At 34.5% G+C, this 12,527-nt stretch overlaps 1 protein-coding gene across 12 annotated transcripts in view; it reads right to left on the reverse strand.

Annotated features, from left to right (window-relative positions):
* Positions 1-12,527, reverse strand: part of polg (polymerase (DNA directed), gamma) — a 44,369-nt gene that overhangs the window by 4,879 nt on the left and 26,963 nt on the right. For all 12 annotated transcript variants that reach the window (XM_087311708.1, XM_087311702.1, XM_087311704.1 and 9 more), the window contains 8 exons: positions 11,552-11,668; positions 11,314-11,474; positions 9,318-9,371; positions 9,113-9,230; positions 7,204-7,339; positions 5,501-5,747; positions 3,750-3,872; positions 3,490-3,667 (listed from right to left, as the gene is read on the reverse strand). In XM_087311708.1, coding sequence (XP_087167834.1) covers positions 3,490-3,667; positions 3,750-3,872; positions 5,501-5,747; positions 7,204-7,339; positions 9,113-9,230; positions 9,318-9,371; positions 11,314-11,474; positions 11,552-11,668 — 1,134 coding nt within the window. The remainder of the gene's footprint in view (positions 1-3,489; positions 3,668-3,749; positions 3,873-5,500; positions 5,748-7,203; positions 7,340-9,112; positions 9,231-9,317; positions 9,372-11,313; positions 11,475-11,551; positions 11,669-12,527) is intronic.

Genomic DNA, 12,527 nt, shown 5'->3' on the forward strand with positions numbered 1-12,527 from the left:
GCCCACACGGAATCTGTGCGCGTGTATTTTCAGTCCATTATTAATTCTGTTTATATACTTGAGTAAATGTGTGTAAATCTATATTTATTCAGTTTTTTTATTAATTACAGTAATTTTATTGACTAATATGAAAATGTTCATCTGATTTATGTACAATGCAGTTTGTACAGTAATATTTTCTGTCTTTTAGTAGATATGATTTGTTTACCAAATAAAGTGGATCTTTATTGCATTTTAAACATCAAATAAAAGTTAAAAATATATTATTATTATTTCTTTCACATATTAGGGTTTCAGTTATGATACTCCCAAAATAATAATTTTTTTTTGATTTATACCAAAAGTCTCTGCAGAAATAGCAAAAAACAACCGCAGATTCCGTCTAGCCCTAATTATGAGCCACATTTTAATATTTAATGAAAAAAATGTAAATGCAATACAAGTCACAATATACAAAGTGACTTACATTGACATAAAAAAATGACATTAACAATAATTCTGCAGGGAAATCTCAACAATCTTATATATTTTCAAAGAGCTGTCTTGTTTACTGAAAAAAATAATAATCAATTTGCTTATTTTATTTATAATAATTCACTTATTGGTCCCTTAATTATTATTTTTTTCAGTCTAATGTAATGAAAACACTTTCAAGTGTTTATTTTATCACTTTATTAATTCATTCATTAATTTTCTTGTCGGCTTAGTCCCTTTATTAACCCGGGGTTGCCACAGAGGAATGAACCGCCAACTTATCCAGCAAGTTTTTCACAAGTTTTTCACATCCACACACACACACTCATACAGTACGACAATTTAGCCTACTCAACATGTCTTTGGACTGTGGGGGAAACCGGAGCACACGGAGGAAACCCACGCGAAGTCAGAACATGCAAACTCCACACAGAAACACCAACTGAGCCGAGGTTCGAACCAGCGACCTTCTTGCTTTGAGGCAACAGCACTACCTACTAAGCCACTGCCTCGCCCCCACTTTATTAATGTGTACACATTTAAATTTCAATTTCATTTGAAATGTTTTACTTCATAAATATCTTCAGCATTACTTACATTCAGCAGTTTTATTCATATCTGTATTCTGAAGGTTTTCACAGAGCGATATGTCCATTCATAATTTTTGATTATACACATTTTATTCCACAAAAAATGTAAGTGTTTTTTTATGTCATAGTTGACCATGACCAACTTTTCTTTTCAGCAGTATGCAGAATTATGGACTGATTTAAAAAAAATCCTAAAGTTCCTTCTGTGAAGCCCATTCACTCTAATAAATCCATTTTAAAAAATGAAACAACATTTTACTATTTTTCATGCAATATTCAGATTTTTGGGCTATAAATGCAAAGTATCACTTGTGTAATTAAATAATTTGCATATTTAAATGTTTTTGAAAACCAAATCTATTACAATAAGATTTTTACATTTCTTAATGAAATCAATCAACTGGGGAAGTACAGGGAAAATTATGAGTTCAGTTTTTTAGTGTTCAGCTGCAGTCCAACCTTCAGTCATCATGTGTAATAGGGCTGCACAATACACTACCTGACAAAAGTCTTGTCGTCAATCTCAGTTGTAAGAGCAACAAATAATAACTTGACTCAGAAGGTCGATTTTTCAGATGAATCATCTGTTGAACTGCATCCCAATCATCAAATACTGCAGAAGACCTACTAGAAGATTCTCACAGAAATCAGACAAGTTTGGTGAAGGAAAAATCATGGTTTGGGGTTACATTCAGTATGGGGGCGTGCGAGAGATCTGCAGGGTGGATGGCAACATCAACAGCCTGAGGTATCAAGACATTTGTGCTGCCCATTACATTACAAACCACAGGAGAGGGCAAATTCTTCAGCAGGAGAGCGCTCCTCATACTTCAGCCTCCACATCAAAGTTCCTGAAAACAAAGAAGGTCAAGGTGCTCCAGGATTGGCCAGCCCAGTCACCAGAGATGAACATTATTTAGCATGTCTGGGGTAAGATGGAGGAGGAAGCACTGAAGGTGAATCCAAAGTATCTTGATGAACTCTGGGAGTCCTGCAAGAACACTTTCTTCGCCATTCCAGATGACTTTATTAATAAGTGATTTGAGTCATTGCAGAGATGTATGGATGCAGTCCTCCAAGCTCATGGGAGTCAAACACAATAATTATTCTTTTTCCACTGCAGCATGACTTTATATTCCAATCTGTACATTATTTCTGTTTAGGGACAAGACTTTTGTCTAAGCAAAGTCAGACCTTACTGTCCTAATTAAATAATTAAAAATCAAGGCAAGATCATATTTTATTTTGGTAAAGTAAGCGTAATCTAGAGGCCTTTTCCTTTCATATAAGCCACTTCTGATACCAAATGATCAACTAGAAGTCAAATTATTTGTTGTTCCTAAAACTTGGACAGGCGACAAGACTTTGCGATAATCGATGCTGAAACGATAAACACTAATGTGCAATAGTCACACTGCAGGGTCTGCAATGCTTGGGGTCTTAAATACAGTTCAGAACCAAGTTTTTCCAAAAAGATTTTTTAAGGTCTGTAATTATGTACAGTTTTAAGCGAATTCACTCAAAAGTTTAATATTTCTAATCAAACAATTACCATAGATGATTTGTATTTATTATTAGTATAATGAAGACTACAGTAGTCGTCATTTTAGGTGGATCAAAAAAAATATTTTTAATCGTTTTTAGGCAAGAATTAGGCCAACTTTAATAAAAGATTTGATCCAAAAAAAAAATTTTTTTACATGTTTATTTAATCTGTATCTTTGTTCCATTTTATTAATTTATGCTTGTTATTTGTTTATTAAATTTGAGGCAGATTCACTTCCCTACAAAATCTATGTAAAATTATGATTTCTTTCCAAATAGAGTCTTGTGAAATTCATATCGCAGTATACAGTTGAAGTCAGAATTATTAGCCCCCTGTTTATTTTTTTCCCCAATTTCTGTTTAACGGAGAGAAGATTTTTTTCAACACATTTCTAAAAATAACAGTTTTAATAACTCATATCTAATAACTGATTTATTTTATCTTTGCCATGATGACCGTAAATAATATTTGACTAGATATTTTTCAAGACACTTCTATACAGCTTAAAGTGACATTTAAAGGCTTAACTAGGTTAATTAGGGTAACTAGGCAGGTTAGGGTAATTAGGCAAGTTATTGTATAACAATGGTTTGTTCTGTAGACTATTGAAAAATAATAATAATAATTTTGACCTTAAAATGGTGTTTAAAAAATTAAAAACTGCTTTTATCCTAGCTGAAATAAAACAAATCTGACTTTCACCAGAAGAAAAAAAATTATCAGACATACTGTGAAAATTTTCTTTCTCTGTTAAACATCATTTGGGAAATTTTTAAAAAAGAAAAAAAAATTCAAAGGGGGGCTAATAACTATATATTGCAGAAAAAGTATGTTTTTTTCCAACATCGTCCAGCCCTAATGTGTATAATGGTGCCTAACCTCTTCCTGAACCGCAGATGGCTCCAGAGCTCTGGAAATCCTGCAGTTCAGCACTGGAGTGGCCGGTCTGTCAGATTGAGCGATGCTCTCCAGTTTATTGAACATGTATGACTCTGTCCCGTCCGTCCACACTCGTCCCGCTGTCAAATTCCACTTCTTCTTGCTCCCTCTAGTGGTACTTGAAGGAAAACACAAGTGTATCATGCAGACCTGTATTCAGTACTGTATATATGAGGATGTGATGTGGGGGATCAGCAGACCTTTGAGTTGCCACTTTAGAAATCTTCCGCAGATCCTGCAGTGAGATGGAGCCATCTTCAGCTCTTTCTACATTCACATTCAACTTCTGCAGCAGCCATTCCCCTTCCTCAGACAGGTGATACCTGCACATCAGCAGTCATATGTGCATTCAATAACACATAGCATTAACTAATATATAGAGTTCAGCATATATAAGTACACCCCTCACAGATCTCTCTTTTAAATTGATATTTTAATAGGAAGCTATACACCATTATATTTGTGCATTTACATTAGTCAGTACTGAAGCTAAATATGGAGCTTATCTAATGAAATAACTTACGATAACGGTCTAAAAACTAGTACACCCACATTTATATGTTATAGAAAAATATTAAATACAGATTTAAAAAGGAGGAAAAATCAAGAAGCAAAAAAGTTGAAAAATTTTATTAAAATTTTGTAAGTTGTATTTTTTTTTTAATATTTTGCTTGAATTTACTTGTATTATCTTTCAATTTCTGAATATGTTTAGTGACAAAAATATTATTTTAATAAATATATCTGTTTAATAAATCTGTTTTGTTTAAATGCACTAAAATACATGCCTATATACACTGAGAAATTGATACAAATATTCATTTTCAAAATGGGGAGTACTCAATTATGCTGAACACTGTATACGTTTGAAATATCTTTTATAATACAAACATAGTTTGGTACTATTTAATATGTATAATATTAATAATTGTAATATTTTAAATGATATTAAGAGCAAATAAAAGTAATAATATTAGAAGTATAATTAATATTACACGATAATTATTAGAAATGATTTTTTTTAGGTTGCAACAGTAAATTTAATGTTATATGAAATATATTAGAGCATGATTAAAATTTGTAACATGATGAAATGCTATAATATTTATTATAAAAATTATAAGTGTTGTAATAATAACTAAAATATATTTTATAATATGATTATAGTTATTATAAAAAAATATTGATTCATCATTTAAGTATATTAATATTATATGCTATATTAAGCAGTTAAATAGTTTTTTTATATTACAAAAATAGATCTTTTTTTTTCACATTTGTGTCCAATAAAGGGTTTTATTTCTGTATTAGTGATCTAGATCGTGAACAAATCGTTCTTTTTATCCAGATCTTCTAATTGAACCAGTTGAACTTGTTCAGCAAATCGACTGAATCATTTGAAACGATTTGTGTCTCCAGTAAGCACTTACAGCAGGCATGTCTAAACTTGGTCCTGGAGGGCGGGTGTCCTGCAAAGTTTAGTTCCAACCTCAATCAGGCACACCTGGGCTAGCTAATCAACCTTTTACTAGGCTTTCTAGAAACATCGTTGCAGGTGTGTTGATGCAAGTTGGAGCTAAAATCTGCAGGAAACCGTCCCTGAAGGACCGAGTTTGGACACCCCTGACTTACAGAATACACAAACTTCTTACTTTTTAACATGATTTTGAATTTTGCATCAAACAAATATCCTTATTTTAAAAAAAAATAAAAAAAAATAAATAAAACCAACACTGAAACTAAAAAAAAAACTAAACTAAAACAAAGCAATTTCAAAACATATAAACTAATAAACTAGTAAATCTGCATCTAAAACTAACTCAATTAAAAAAATTGAAAACAAAATTCAAAACGAAAAACAAAACAAAAATTTGAAACAAAATTTGAAAACAAAGTCTAAAACTATCATAACCTTACCCACAACTGTGCAAATGTTCTGTTTTTTGCCTACCTGCGCAGTCCTTTGGTGAGCGCGTACATCTGCCGAGCTTTCCCAGCAGCCTCCTGTTGGCTGAGTCTGTGGTTGAACTGCATGAGCAGTCGCTCTGCAAATGGCTGACCTGCTCCATAAATGCGCCCATAGTTGAAGACCTTGGCATGTTCACGACTGATGCCCACAGCATCGGCAGTGCGGCTGTGCAGATCTGTGCCCTGACTCTTCTTTCCCTGCAGCGTCATCCAGCCGAACGCCGTGCAGCCTGCAAAACACACAGAATCAATGTACTGCTTTAAACTGACTAAAGGTCCTGTGAAATCAAAATGAAACATTTTAGATGTTGCCTTCAGTCTGTTCGTTTTAAGGATATCTATAAGCTAGTAGAGCACTCCAAAAAAATTGCATTTATAAAATATAAAACTGATATACACATTCAAAAGCTTGCAGTTTGTCGCTTCTGCATAAATTGATTAGGGATTTATTTTCACGTCACATTTCAGTTTCACATCAAATCTTCTGACCAATCAAATGCTCTCTAGTGTCTGCCATGCCCCGCCCCCTTCATGGCACTTCTCATTGGTGCACTTGAGCTCAACCACTCTCACTGGCAGCGCTATGATATAAACGAAGCACTATTAGTTGTTTTTTTATTAAGGGGGAGGAGCTACGCTATGTACCGCCCTCTCTTTATGTTTTAGTTGAGATTATGTAAAAAATCTAATTAAAAAAAATGTACATTTCAAAGCACTTCACCGGACCTATAAAAATGTAAAGTTTTTTTTTCACTGTTTAACGCCTTCAACAGATGGCTGGTAGAAACTACAATTACTTTAATTAATTAACTTCTTCATAAGCTTGTGACATTACCAACTGCAAATTTACATAAACCCCGCCTCCAGTGTGAAGTTTCCAGGCAACATCTAATAGAGGGTGAGCAAATCAGAACACACTGAAGCAGCTGACCAATCAGATTTTTAAGAGAAGGGCTTCATAAAACCAAGAAGCCAAAACATTTTAGGAAAATGGAAACAGCGGTGAAGAATAACAATGTAAAATATGTAAAAACTAATCCAATTTTTAAGTGAAGTTTATTAATAAACTAATTTCGAGAGGATCACGTGCTTATGATTGCTTGCGGCTGGTTCCACATTAACCAATTTATGATTCACCAATCAGACGATTCCTAAGCCACTAAAAATACCCTAAGTTTCATATAACCATCTTCTTTTGAAGAATCCCTACTCCTCCTCTTTTCTTAGATGGGTGACACAGTGGCCCAGTGGTTAGCACTGTTGCCTCACAACAAGAACATCCCCGGTTGTAGTTCTTACCAAGCCAGCTGACGTTTCTGTGCAGAGTTTACACGTTCTTCCCATGCTCACATGGGTTTCCTCCCACCATCCAAAAACATGCAACTTAAGTTAATTGACTAATCCAAATCTCTTAAGAGCAATCACTATCTGTTTATTAGCTACTACAGCAGGAGAGTTCTCAAGATCTACCTGAGCTCAAACTCCCCTCTCGCCTTGCAAACAGAAGGAGCCCCAGGCTCGAAGATCAATCATCAGCTAAGTGTGAACTCTTGAAACTAAAAATATGAATATGTTGTTATGGAGGAAAAAAATCTATCTTTTAAAAATAGCTGACTGACAACCCTTTTTTTTTAAATCTACTGTTCCTCTCGCACTGCAATGTTCAAGAATCAGCATCTGGAGTACCGTGCATTCCTGCAAAGTGTGCTTCTCCCAGCATAGCTGCGATCCAGAGCTCCTGAGAGTCCACGTCTGCGCCAACTAGATGATAAGCAGGAGGAACCTGAACCATAGCCTTCAGCTCACTGCCCACACGGTCCTTCTGCAAACACACAAACACAAAAAAAACAACAACTTAAAAACTCCAAAAAACATACACACAAAACAAAACGCACACACAAAACAAAACGCACACACAAAACAAAACACAGACACAAAGAAAAAAACTAACACACACACACACCTTCCATGTACACACAAGGATTAGAAACGTGCACACATACAGTACTGTACATTTACACATACAGATCAGAAACGCACACACACACCATATACTGTATATACACAGACGAAACACACATACACATAGAGACACACACGTCATACATGTACACATACTGCACAGATTGGAAACACACACACACACAAACAAACAAACAAACACCCCCCCAAAAAACACACAACAAACCAAAACACACAGAAAACGAACACTTACACACAAAATAAACACACACAAAAAAAAACACATATACCAAACAAACACACAGACACAAAGAAGAACAAATACAAAACAAACATGCACACACACCTTACAAAATAAAACAATAAACACATGCATAATTAAACCCAACACACAACAAGCACTATGGAGTCAACATTACAGAAGCTAATATCCATCACATTAGACAAAAAAATTGTGATAAAATTATGGTTATATTTTTTATCTATGAAAAAAAGGCAAAATTATTACAAAAGTCAAAATGATAAAAATACTAAATAAGATGTTCATGGTTGAACATTTGATGACAAATAACTTTAACAAGTCGTAAGTGTGGTACAATTTTCCACTTCGAATTTCCTGTTGATTTTTCATGGCTTTCTCTACATGCTCAAATTTTCAACAGCTAATTTAGATACAGATTTTAAATTAGAGATTTTTTTTTTCCATCGCTGAGGCATCTTCATTTTGGACTTTCACTTAAATCATAAGTGTAATGTAGTGATATTATTACAATTTAAAACTGGAACAAACGTTAGTCATTCGTAAAATGTCACCCATTTTAGCATTGCAGTGGAGATTTTCTTTTCCAAAAATCATAATTACTCCAGTCTCTGATCCTTCAGAAATATTAAACTGACTTGGCATCACAAGATTTATTTGCATTTAAAAATATAGAAAATAAAAAATCTATAAAAAATAAATATATATTTATATATAATATAAAAATAATTCACAATACAGTGCTCAGCATATACAAGTAGACCCCTCACAAATCTATCTTGTGAATTCAGATTTTTAAAAAGAAGCTATTCAATATTATATTTGTGCATATACATTAGATAAGTCAGTATGAAGCCAAATCTGGAGCTTATCTAACGAAATAACATACGATAATGGTCCAAAAACTAGTACACCCAAATTTATATGTTATAGAAAAATATTAAATACAAATTTTAAAAAAATCAAGAAGAGCAAAAAAAAATAAAATTTGGAAAAATTGTGTTAACATTTTGTAGGTTGTATTTTTCTGCGATATTTTGCTTAAATTTAATTGTATTACCTTTCAATTTCTAAATATGTTTGTTGACTAAAATATTATTTAATTAAATAGAACTGTTTAATAAATCTGTTTTGTTTAAACGCACCAAAATACATGCCTATATTCACTGAAAAATGGAGAAAAATATCCATTTTCAAAATGGGGTGTACTCAATTATGCTGAGCACTGTATTATTTTATAGCAAATCAAATCAGTCTTTGACAGCATAAGAGATATTTCCCCCCTAAAAAAAAATCCAGCACTGTATGCAATAAAAATACAAAATTAACTAACTGAAATATTTACAAACCAGTCATTGACCATGTTTGTCGTACCCGAGCATTACTCGCAGTCAGCCATGTTGGCTCCACAGCTCTGCGGGTGACTGTTCCTGCTGGGATGACCTGTGGTAAAATGGCCCCATACTGTCCTTCCTCATCATAATCCTGATGTCTGATGAAGGAGCAGAGAGAAGGTCACACATGCTGTGATGTTCTCAATCAAATACACCAGAAGATGAACATACAGTCATGAACGTACAGTCTGGCGGAGCGCGGCAGTTCTGCCCTGCGTAGCCACACCACCATCTGAGAGCTGCAAAAACAAGACCAAACATCAGCCAAGCATTCAAAACACGTCTTCTTTTACACAGGTTTCCCACTATAAACCAAATATGTCAAATTCCCTGACCCACACTGACTAAAAGGCTGAATTAAAGGGATAGTTCACACAAAAAATACACTTATGTTGATTTATTCTCCCTTCGCTTGTTCAAAACCTCTTTGACTTTCTTTTAATGTAAACAAAAGATGATGTTTTGAAAAATGCTGGTAGCCGTATACCTTGGCTGTTTCTCAATATCAAGTACGCAAAGTTCGGACTTGCGTCCTTGGAAGTTCAGACTTGCCAAGTTCAGACTTGGAAGAACGAACTCCTGAGATCGCAAGGACACAAGTCGGGTACGTCTTCAAATGAAACGGCAGTGTACTTTATAACGTCACATACCTCACCATGGATTCATCGGCTTCACTGTACATTAATGATAAAATTATTTAACCAGTTAAACTCTGCTGCTATTTTGGGATTTCCGCCTGGATTTTGCCAACCCAAATTTAAAAGCTTCCCAAATCCACATGCAGAGGTGTACATGCAAAAATTTGGTATCATTTTAAAGAAAACCCTTTGAATTTTCATAAAACACGATTGAAAGTGTTTAAAATAACTGTATATGTCGTCTGTATTATAATAAACACCTAAAAAAAGAGGCGCTTTTTGTATTTTTTTTTTATAAACTCAAATTTGAAAGTGCAAATTTTAGGTTCTGTGTGGTCTAGCTTGCTGTAATTAATTTTGGTGGTTCCTGCACATGTCTGCAATCATAGGGAAAAAAAAATGTCTCTACCATAATCTATGCAAAAGTTATTGTATTCCAACTGATGAGAGGTGCTGTCCAAGCCACAGGGATCGATCATTGTTTTCATATTTCACTATTCTTTTGTTTGATCAAACATAATTCACTGTGTTTGAACCACGTCAGACATATAAAAGGATTACTTATGCACATCACCTCAAAAACAGAGGAGAAATGGCCCTGAAGCACACAGCATAAGGTAAGAGATGACAGCTGTCTGTGCTATACTGCCAAAATAATATACCTGAGATCAAATAATAGATTTAAAGGACCAAAAACTGTCCGCTAGATATTCACAAGACGGTGTGATGATAGAGCTCCTGCTGGCAGGCTGGGAGTCGGAGTCCGCATAAGCTGAGGCACATCATCAAAGATCTCGGTCACACTTTACAATAAGGTTTATTAGTTCATGTTAGTTAATGCATTTACTTAGATGAACCAACAATGAACAATACATTTAATACAGTATTTATTCATGTTAGTAAACGTTAGTTAATGAAAATACAGTTGTTCATTGTTAGTTCATGTTAACTCACAGTGGATTAACTAATGTTAACAAGCAAGACTTGGATGTTAATAATGCATTAGTAAATGTTCAATTATGATTAATAAATGCTGTACATGTGCTGTTCATGATTAGTTCATGTTAGTAAATGCATTAACGAATGCATTAACAATAATAAACTTTTTTGTAAAGTGTTACCAAGATTTCTTTGAATAAACTGCCAATTCGAGTGTAAAACAACTACATTATCCCCTGAAAAACTATTAAAACTTTATTTTGTGACACAGTAAAGGTGTCTTTTTAAAACCTTGAGGGTTTTTCACTTCCAGCATTAGCGTTCGCTGGTTATGCTGCAATGCATTCTGGGATACCTGAGCTTCACAAGGGGCAGAGCAAGTACACATCCGGGAATTTTATCTGTACTCGTCAAGATGCGAACTTTGAACTGAAACAGTACTTTGGCGACGGTTGATGACGTTTCACAAGGACACAAGAACGCAAGTACAGACAAGAACGCATATTGGGAAACAGCCCTTGACTTCCATAGTATTCTTCAAAATATCTTTTGTTGTGTTCAGAAAGAAACTCAAAGATTTAAAGAGAGATTTAAAGTGTCGAACCTGATGCGTTTTTGGGCATTTCTCCAGAAGGAAATCATCTTGTTGATCTCCAGGGCGCGTGTGGCGTTCGTTCCCTCTCGTCCCGCCTGAAGCGTCCCGCTCTCCATTTTGGACAGGAAATCTTTGGAGAAAGGGCTTCCCACATTATTCTCGTTTCCATCCTGTAATTATAAACAGCTGGAGTCATATATAATGCCTGAATGCACCTTGTGTGTAGAGGACAGAAACAGTCCTGCACCTTATGAGGGAGCTTGAAGAACCAGCATCCAGGAATGTTCACATCGTTGTACGGTCCATTTCCATGGTGATAGGGACACTCTCCGTTCAAGCTTTTGAATACTGAGTTTACTTTTTTCTAATGAGACAATAAAGCTATTATAACCAAGAAGATCTTTTCAGCCTTTTCAAAACATTTAATGCGTACATCCTATATTACTATAAACATATTTCTTTAAAGAAAAAAAAGAGTCATAATAAACATAATATTTTTTAAATAATAATAGTATATTTAATAATGATAATAATAATAATATATATTTAAATAAAACGAAATTAAATTAATGATATTAAAAACATACAGCATTTAAAGGCACAGTATGTCATTTTCACCACTAGAGGGTGTGTATTCATGACAAACTAAGGTGTATCTTGATATAGGATCAGTACTGTAAACAATACAACAACATACTGTGGACTACAAACCTCCAGCTGTTGCTGCGATTTCAAAATGCAGATATCGTAAACATCACTTTAAAATCATTCAGTTTAGTTTAATTTTAACAGTTATAAACATATTAGGCATCAAACAAAATCCCAATCTCTTTAACAGTGTCCTCCTAGGCTTTAGTTCATAGCACCAGGTAAACACCGTGGGGGCTTTCCTGCTTCAGCCTGTGTAATCCAGTGAGCGATAAAACAATGCAGTCCTTTGTAGCACACCCTCGTGTTGTCTGTAAAAGTGTTGTCACTATATTGAAATTTTAAAAACCAATTCACGCAAACATTTAAGTGCCTCTGATCGTGTTCTTAAGCACAGTTGATTTGCCATAGTATTCACCAGTACTTAACAGAAATGACTGTGATTGGCCGTGAAGGTCATCGGTTCACCACTCTTCACCAAGTGCAAACACAGATACAGGGACACTGGAGTGTTTTAAAGCAGCGAAGATCAGTCGATCGCTCGTCTGTGTTTGCACTCGGTAAGCATGGCCAAT

This window comes from Danio rerio, chromosome 25 (genome assembly GCF_052040795.2).
Source record: "Danio rerio strain M-AB ecotype USA chromosome 25, GRCz13ab, whole genome shotgun sequence".
NCBI classification, from domain to species: Eukaryota; Metazoa; Chordata; class Actinopteri; order Cypriniformes; family Danionidae; genus Danio; species Danio rerio.